We start from the raw sequence: 9,537 nt of genomic DNA, 5'->3' as shown, positions 1-9,537 counted from the left end.
AGTCAGTCTCTCGTGTCTCCTTGGGTGCGCGCTAATTGGGACTTGAGATGGGGTCCTCTTCCTGGGTCCTTACAGAGTCAAATTTAGGGTTTTGGTTTTTGTTTGTTTGTGTTTTTTTTGACACAAGAGTCTTGTTCTATAGTTGTGGCTGGCCTCCAAATTGCCATTCTCCTGCCTCTGCTTCTTGAAGACTAGAATTATAGTGGTTTACTAGCATGCAGAGTTCTAAACTCTGAGAACCCTGGCACTGGCTGCTGGGACCAGCCAGGGTTTCCTTATGTTTGTACAATGATGATGACAATATGCCCAGTTTAAAAACAAGGAAATCCTGGGCTTCTAGTGAAGTCTTACCAGCGTGAGCCTGTGTGTTTGCCATCTGTTAGCTCAGAAAGGCTGAGCAGAAGCAGAATCTCAGGACTCAGTTATAAAATGAGTTGTCGTCTCTTATCCTCTTGTTCAAGATGGTGTTGATTTTACAAATGTGTTGAGCCACACATATTTGTTTGTTTGATGCTGGTGTCTAGCACATATATGGACTTGCAACAAATTCAGGTGTGGTGAGAAGAGGCTGTCCAGATTCGTGTGCTCCTGTGCAGATGACTGCAAACTCCACAATGACTGCTGCATCAACTATAGCTCGGTGTGCCAAGGTCAGCTTCCCTGCACTAGGCTCTCTTGGAGCCTGGCATCTTTCAGGGCCTTTGGGGGTTTTTCCTTCACCATTGTCTTTCCTAGGAGCAGCTGCATTTATTGTCATTACAGGAGGAGATGTGTTGATGAGCCAATCACATTTGCTTAAAAAGACTTGTAAAACTTATATCATGAACTAAGAACGTGTGATGTCACCCAGCTGAATGATAGTTACTATCTGTACAAGGTTGATCTTGTTCTACCCGAAGCCAATTTTCTATTTGTTTTCCTACCATCCCCCTCATGCCATTTAGATGGTGTTTGCATGCTTAATACTGTACTTGAGTAAGGAACCCGTTCCAGTTCTGGCCAAGGTTTCCTTGTAATAAAGGAGCACAGTCTTGGCCATGATTTGATGAGACCAGGCACATTCAGGGAGGAATGGCTGGAGATGGGAAATTAGTTCGAAGGATGCTAACAGTGCCCTAATGTTTTGCTCAAGAATTATAAGGTGTCTTGAAATCTCTAAGAGACTTGAGTCTAAATGTGAGGGAACTAAGCCACCAAAGTACCAATTGTGTAGGGAGACTGGGACAGGCTATACATTCTGGCTGAAAATACTAAGATTTAGGAAACAGGAATTATATCTCAGTTCTCACAAAGACCGAATAGTCCCTGTATGTCATGGAGTCAAGCACAATAACCTGTGAGGATACTTCAGTCCACCAATGCTAAGTCCCTTCTGTTAAATTGCATCATGTTTGCACATAACCTGTGCATGTCTTCACACAGACCTTAAATGTTCTTCAATTACTCACAGTACCTGTGAAATACAGCAGCTATGTAAGTAATTGGTATGCAACACCACTTGTGAAATGAAAGTGTAATGTTCAATATGGATGCCATTCAAAACAATAAATATTTTAAATCCACAGTTGGTTGAATCTGTGGGTGCAGAATATTCAGAGACAGGAGGATGTGTAGTATATTGGCATCCTGCAGTTTTGTTTTCTCCTGTTGACTGTTATTTTGAAACAGAACAACTGTTTATATTCATGGTATTTGTCTACTGTAAATGCCTCGAGATGTCTGTTTGTTTTGCTTTGGAGATCCCTGTTGCTGTGTCTAAAAACACTGCATTCCTGCCATTATCAAGTGTGCTAACTTTATTTTTTTGAAAATATTCCAGAAAAGAAGAGTTGGGTAGAAGAAGTGTGTGAAAGCATCGACACACCACAGTGTCCAGCAGAGTAAGCTCGTGTCCCAAGACATACATATTTTTCCCTTTTTGAGAAGGGTCTTTTTTTTCTCTTTCTAAATTAAGACTAAAATCAGTAATAAATCATTGGCTAATTAAACATTTGCTTTCACCAGACCATGTTTGCTGCTGGTTCTCCAGAAGTCTGCGGTATGATCCTCACTCTGGAAGCTAGTATAAAGAGACACACCATGAGTAATAGTGGCTGTTATCAATGAGTGGGTGGTGTGTTTGTAGCCTTCTATGGAAGAAAGCATCTTGGCTCTAGTTTGGAGTTTTTGGTTATGAACTTGTAGCAAATTATAGTTCTTTAAAAATATTTTTTGTAATTGTATGTAGTTTTGGCATAAATAATACATCTATGAGAGGAAGTTACATGAGTTTTGTAATTCATCTGTGTTCTTTTTTGAACTATTCATGTCAAATTACTATTTATTTATGTATTTATTTATTTATTTATTTATTTATTTATTTATTTTGAGACAGGATTTCTCTGTGTAGCCCTCACTGTCCTGAAACTCCCTCAGTAGACAGGATGGCCCAGAACTCAAAGATCTGCCTGCCTCTGCCTGTCTAGTGCTGGGATTAAAGGCATGTACCACTACTACCTTGCAGAAATACATTTTTTTTTACTAGTTTAAAATAATGTCTTTCAGACTTTAAAATACTTTAAACCTATATTTTTTATCTTATTTTGGTCATGTCTGTATTTATTTTGTCATACAACTTTTGTTTTTGTTTGAAGCAGTAGTAATGACAACAGAAACTAAACCTAAACTAAATAATTTCATCAGAAGAGAGGTTTTTTTTGGGGGGGGAGGAGGTCCTCTCTAAGCTGTTTTATAAATGCCAAGATACACTAATATTTTAGACTTGCTCAGTTTTTCTTTCTAAATGTTAGTCATTGCTTTAAAGTTAATGTAAGATCTTTACTGGAAAGTAGAACTCCTGTCATAATTTAGAACATGTTATTCTGGGAAATTTTATGTCAGTGTATTTACCTGGTGTTCCACTCACCCAGATTTCATGGCTTTTGTTGATTGACATAGTTTTGTACAGTGACTGAGACTATACACAGTTGATTGCAATCACTGAGGAGGGGTATGTCATCAAGAGTAGTTCCTGAGAATTGTACATCAAAGTTCTTCCTTTGGTGTGGTTGCTTTTAGGTCTGGATGTTTGCTTAAAATGGGAGGGCTGAGAAGATAAGAGAGAGAAAGCTCATTTGCCTTCAGACTTTGAAGTTCTGAGAAACTGTAGGAAAGGTGTTCACTGTTATTTAGCTACTTAGTAATTCAACTTTTCTACCATCCATTAGTAAAACTGTCGTGACTCAATTTCTGAGGTATGACTGTGTTTTGTTTGTTTGTTTGTTTATTTGTTTTAATCCATAGCTCGCTATTCTCTTTGCTGAGCATACTTGATACATTGTTTTATGCCCTTTTGGGCTTTCTGTGGCACACACCTTCTGTGTCTCTCTGTGGACTCATGTTTCAACATTTCTGGTCACTTCATTGTTTAAATATGTGAACACTGCATTTCTCAAGCTTCTGCACCATATGCTTACCTCTTTGAAATATATTGAACTTAAATACATCCAGGGAGGTAGCTGATGGGCATAGCGCATGTCTGGCATTAGTGAGGACAGATCTGGGCTTGATCCTCAGCATATAAAAAGGAAGCAAAAAAGCCTTATCATAGCATATGTTTTATGTCTAATGAGGTACCATCTACTGAAGAAGAGACAGAAGTTTGTTCAAAAAAGAATTAATGAGAAAGATGTCATTTATTTGTCAAAGTTAGTTTCTTAGAAAGTATAAAAATTTTATAATATGACAGTATCATTTGACCAAACATTTATAATGGCAGGAACTGTGATTGAAGTTCCTGTGTTGTAGCTCAAAACAGTTTGAATCCTTATAAATATTATTGATAACACATACATGTAAAATACTCCTTGATAAAATTTGTGTACAAATATAAATTCGTAGAGGACATTCTCTTGTCTTGCTGACTTTTCAGACTACCTCAGTTGCATGCTGACCTCACTGAGAAACGCTCATGAGTGTGGAGCCAGGGAGAGAGTAGAGCCAGGGAGAGGGTGGGGCCAGGGAGAGGGTGGGGCCAGGGAGTGGGTGGAGCCAGGGAGAGGGCATCTTCATTAGATGTGTCTTCATTTTGTGTCTTTACACAGTTTTCTTTTACTCATTACCAGATTTGAATCACCCCCTACACTCTTGTTTTCTTTGGATGGATTCAGAGCTGAATATTTGCGCACCTGGGGTGGACTTCTTCCTGTCATTAGCAAGCTGAGTGAGTAACTTCAGAGTTGAGTACTGAGGGGTCATGACTTTGGAGATGGATGAGGGAAGGGGGATGGTTTTGGAAAAGTACTGTGAAGCCTTTCACTGTTTTACCAAACTTCTCCCTTGTAGAGCGCTGAACTTGTCAGAACACTAGTGTTGATACTGTAGATCGTGGAAACTGCCCCCAGAATACTTCTAGCTTAATCGGTTGTCCTAGTATCTTAACCCTTGACCATGACTACTCACATTTATTTTTCTTGAGAATTTTGGGAAAATATTTACTTACTTCCTAAGTTTTCATGTCAAAATAGGATTGAGAAAGCTGACTGTTTTGGAAACTAATATAAAACTCATGTAGACTACTAGCCTCTGTTGTCATGTGGGTCAAACTGAATATCCATTCACTTTTGTGTTTTATTTTTTGAGACGTCTTATGTAATATAGGCTAGCCTTAGACTTCCTGTGTAGTTAAAGAGAGCCTTGAATTCTTGATCTTCTTGGCCTTACTTCCCAAGTTCCGAGGTTATCGGCATGTCTAGCCATGCCCATCTTCAGTTTCTTTATCTTAATGCTCTCATTGAATGACTATCCTCCACATTACTGATGAGCTAGGAGGTTTTTCTCTCACTGTCACAAATAAAGCTCTAAGTCTTAACTTTAGTGAGTTAGCATCATCATTGGAAGTGGGAGAACATGGGTGGATGTGACACCTGTTAGACTTTGTTAGGTGTTAGTGCTCAACAGTCGCTATCCTGGTCTCCATGCCCAAAACAGAAGGAGATATGCCCAGTTATTGTAGCGTTCTGGAATTCTAAAATAGTTCCTAGACAAATACATTATATTGTTTTAAACCTTAAACTTACTCTCAGTAAATGCATATGTATATCATTATGCTGTGTTCATTTAAAATTTTCAGTTTTTAATGTCTGCATGGAAGATAATCTTTTCAGTAGTTACTTGGCATAAATCTGGCCTGTGGACTTGGAAGGTGTTAGCCAGCCCTCTGCCCTTCCCTGAGACTTGTCTCTGTGGTACCTAACATGGTCCCTGAATTCAAACTTAAGGAGCTGTTGGCACTCATGTGTGACATTTCAACCAAATCAAGGCTTAGCTAGCTTAAGCTACAACACTGGGTAACCAGGACTGTTGTGGCTTGTGGCTGATGACTCAAAGCCCTTATGTATGAAGACACATGTCAATCTGGGGACTATTGTCAGATAACACATTTCAAGTGCTGGGGTCAATGATTGTATATTCTTTTCCCAAGAGTAGACAGTTCGGAAGAGTGAGACACAGGGCTAGATCAGGAGAAGGTCAACAGCGTCTGATTTCTCAGGTCCCCTTGACACACCTTTTGCTTTTAAAGTAACTAAGAAGCTCATCCATGGATGTCTGGTTTGTGCTTATTTATAGCCAGGGACAATGTCACCTTAACTACTGTGTCTTCTAGACTTAGCTGAGAGTGCAACCACTTTTTCCCTACACTTACTGTTAGTTAGCTATTTGAACACTAAGTATTAGGCTCTTCCAAGTGTCATGTTAGTACATCTGTCCATCTATTCAGGCTACTGATAATTGTAGGATAACTGCTTACTTGGCTTAATCATTTGCATATTGTTTTCTAACAAAGAATATAAGGTCTGGAGTTGAGGCTTAGGTGGTAGAGGGCTTGCCCAGCATACATGAAGCCCTGGGTTCAGTTCCCAGTACTGTATAAAACAGGCATAATGGTGGACAGCTGTAATCCTAGCACTGGGGAGGTGGGGGCAGGAAGCTCAAAGTTTAGTTTCTCCCTTGCTGCACACCAAACTCGATACCAGCTTGGGTTACATGGAAAAGAGGAGAAGAGAGAGAAATAAATAACACTTTTTATTTCATTTTAATACTAAATTTGTAATGGTTGTGTTACTTTTGACTCGTTCTGAATTTTGATTTGGCTGTGTGATCTGCATCCTGGAATAATTACTTTACATGATATGCCTAATAGCAATGTCTGTTGCTATTTTGTTTTCTGTCTAGAAAACTGTGGAACGTACACTAAAAACATGAGGCCGATGTACCCTACCAAGACGTTTCCCAATCATTACAGCCTCGTCACAGTGAGTAGGCATCCAGGCATTCTGGGTTGGGACCAGGAAGATGTAGTTGAAGGGCATAATTCAACTTCAGGCGAGACTGAGATAATTTGCTTTGGGATGTGAGCTATAATCTGCGGTTGCTCTTTCCTTAGGGACTTTATCCAGAATCCCATGGCATAATTGACAACAAGATGTATGATCCTCAGATGAATGCTTCTTTCTCACTTAAAAGTAAAGAGAAATTCAACCCTTTGTGGTACAAAGGGCAGCCGGTAAGCTGTTTGTCGTGGCTACTAAAACAGTTTATTATTCATACTTATTTTAATCAGAGAATATTAAACTGATTCCATAGGAATTTCGGCAATATTTGATCTCCCTTGTGTAGTGCTGGCAACTGTTGACAGTCTGATATGTATGTATGACTGCACAGTTTACTTTAGAGGTAGGTTTGGGTTATACCAAGGCTCTTTTTCCCCCTGGCTGAGCCTTCTCTCCTGAAGTTCTAGTTGTTCGACATAATAGTTTTTATTATTTATTATTTACCTTTATATGTTTATGGTACATTGTATGATAATTTGATGTAGGTATACAGCACATAATGATCAAATTAGTGTTCTTCATGTTTTCAGCTTCTTTAATATTTAATTTTCTAAGATAATTTGAAGTAATGCTAAGGGGATAAAGATGTTAACTACTATGGTTTGGTAGCATACCTCATATACACGATTATGGTAGCCTAACTGCTAGACCTTGAAAACACTGTCACTGAAGAAGAATGCATTGGTACTGTTCTCTGTCTCCTTAGAGGTTGGTATCCTCACTATCCACCTCCCTTCCATTGTCTTTGCCAGATTTGGGTGACTGCTAATCGTCAGAAGCTCAAGTCCGGCACATACTTTTGGCCTGGATCAGATGTAGAAATTGATGGGATTCTACCAGATATCTACAAAGTGTATAATGGGTACGCATGGATGAACTTTCCCTGGGTTTTGTAACATAGTGCAGCTTCTATTTCTCTTTACTCTTCCTTTAATTCAGTCCCCAGTTCCAACACTTGAATGACACTCTGAATTAAAGATCTTCTGGATAAGAACTTCTTTAGAGAGTCTTAGATGGTGCTGAATAGAAAGTAAAATCAGATGAACAGTTTATAGAAACACAAAAAGTGTTTTGATCTTTGGGCAATGTTTTTGTTGTTGTTATTGTTTTTTTTTTTTGGGGGGGGGAGGGAATACTGGGAATGTTGGTGCAGGACTGTAATTCATGTAGCAAGACACTGAGGCAGGATGGTTGTGTTTCAGGCGAGCCTAGGTGGCAGAGTGAGATCAAGGCCAGTTTATGTGAATGCAAGGTCATCCAGAATTTCATAATCAAACTTGGTTTCAAATAAAAACAAATGACAATTGTATAGAAGGAAGGGAGAAGAAGAGAGAGAGGGAGAGAAGGAGGAATAGAAGGCGGGAGAGAGAGAAGGGGGGAGAGAGAGAGAGAGAGAGAGAGAGAGAGAGAGAGAGAGAGAGAGAGGCGCACAGGCACAGAGAAATCACAGTGGAAACAGTTCTGAGCATAGTGGTGCTATGTATTTTAACTCTAGAAAGTAAAAGAGAAGGAAAAAAGAGATGCATTAAAGAATCTATAAGTAGGAACTACGCCATGGTGAAGTTTGGAACATTGTTTAAAAGAAGATTGTTGTATCTCTGTGCTTCCATTTCTAAATTGCTTTAATATATTTACTCTCTAACATAAGGGTGTATTAGATGGGCTCTCTGATTTATTTTCAAACTTGTACAGACATTTTAGGGAGAACTTTCTTTCGTTCATTTTAGCAAAACTACCAAAGTAGTTTCTTTTATACTTTGGAAATTTATGATTAAACTTATAACATACCTTACCTGAGAATGTCAAAAATACTCACAAATCCCAGACTAGCAAAGGATGGTTCTTCCTTGGTCACCTCTTGATACTGTGTGTTCTGTGTGGCTCATGGAAGGTGAGTGTATGGTATGTTCTTGTCTCAGCTGCTCGCCATAGTTTTTATCTCATAGATCGAGTGATCCAAGGTGCATCCCACTAGCCTAGGCAAACCTACAGATTAGTGAGGGACAGCCTAGATTTCCTAGATGTAGTAAAGGGCACAGCTGATGGTTTGTGGGGTGAACAGGCTTTGGAAGACAATGTTCACAGAACCCAGTGACCAGAGAAGGCAGAACTAATTTCACTGAAGGAAAGTTGTGTAGACGATGGTAGTCTGTTTTCACTGTGTCTGCTTCCCAGTCACCAGTTCTTCATGTGACAGTTGCCATTCTCAACTGAATGTATAATGCCTCAAAAGAAGACAAGAAACAATTTTTTAAGCCCAGCCACATTTATATGTATAAAGTTAAATCTTGGTCTTCATTAGAAAAGCAAATTTAAGTTTGAAAATAACACCTTCTTGTGTTTGTTGTGTTGGGGCAGGGGGAGTCTGTGGGACAGGGTCTTTCTTTATAGACATCAAACTACAGTTCTGCATCTGTTTCCTGATATTGAAATTACAGGATGGCAAATAAATTTCAAATAATTTCAAATGCAGCAGATACCTTCATTTTATCTGGTATCACTACTATTTTTAATAAAAAAAAGATTGACATTTGACATAGTTATTGCAGATTTGGTTTAATTTGTTTATCCTCAATTTTAGGTCAGTACCATTTGAAGAAAGGATTTTATCTGTTCTTGAGTGGCTACAGCTTCCTAGATATGAAAGGTATGTAGACAATTTCTGGGACAAAGGTTGCTTTGTTTCATAGACGTCACGTGCTTCTGTACATACTATAACAAAGCTGTTGTTTGCTCTGATGACTTACATCCAAAGAAACTGGTCAACAATTACAGCTTCATTTTGAAGAAGCCCAAGCCTGTAAATGGCTCCTCAGAGTTGTAGGGATGCTACCTCAGTGCTGTAGGATTTTTAATCAGGATCAACTGTTGAATTATTCTTTCCACTCTGTTTTTCAATGTGTTCGTAAAATATTACATTTTGATACTGTTTGATTTAGACCACACTTTTACACTCTGTATTTAGAAGAACCAGATTCTTCAGGGCATTCACACGGACCAGTCAGCAGTGAGGTAAGTTCATTCTTATTTATAATCACTTCATTAAACTTAGTATTCTTGAAGTGGACTTCAAGAACATTCTGTAAGGTACTGTGACTTCTGGAAAGAAAGCTGTTAGGGTTTTTGGAAAGCATGTTACATAAAATTCTATGTAACCGAAAATAAC

The 9,537-nt window shown here is 38.8% G+C and overlaps 1 protein-coding gene across 1 annotated transcript in view; it reads left to right on the top strand.

The window, feature by feature from the left end:
- Enpp1 (ectonucleotide pyrophosphatase/phosphodiesterase 1) overlaps window positions 1-9,537 on the top strand; it is a 61,024-nt gene that overhangs the window by 28,189 nt on the left and 23,298 nt on the right. Inside the window, exons 4-11 of the mRNA XM_028766420.1 lie at window positions 525-650; window positions 1,820-1,880; window positions 4,104-4,201; window positions 6,214-6,293; window positions 6,425-6,544; window positions 7,124-7,233; window positions 8,953-9,018; window positions 9,311-9,383. Coding sequence (XP_028622253.1) covers window positions 525-650; window positions 1,820-1,880; window positions 4,104-4,201; window positions 6,214-6,293; window positions 6,425-6,544; window positions 7,124-7,233; window positions 8,953-9,018; window positions 9,311-9,383 — 734 coding nt within the window. The remainder of the gene's footprint in view (window positions 1-524; window positions 651-1,819; window positions 1,881-4,103; window positions 4,202-6,213; window positions 6,294-6,424; window positions 6,545-7,123; window positions 7,234-8,952; window positions 9,019-9,310; window positions 9,384-9,537) is intronic.

Source organism: Grammomys surdaster, unplaced genomic scaffold (assembly GCF_004785775.1).
Source record: "Grammomys surdaster isolate TR1022 unplaced genomic scaffold, NIH_TR_1.0 168, whole genome shotgun sequence".
Taxonomy (NCBI): Eukaryota; Metazoa; Chordata; class Mammalia; order Rodentia; family Muridae; genus Grammomys; species Grammomys surdaster.
The sequence above is the reverse complement of the archived record's forward strand: the minus strand, read 5'-3'. Positions and strand labels throughout refer to the sequence as shown.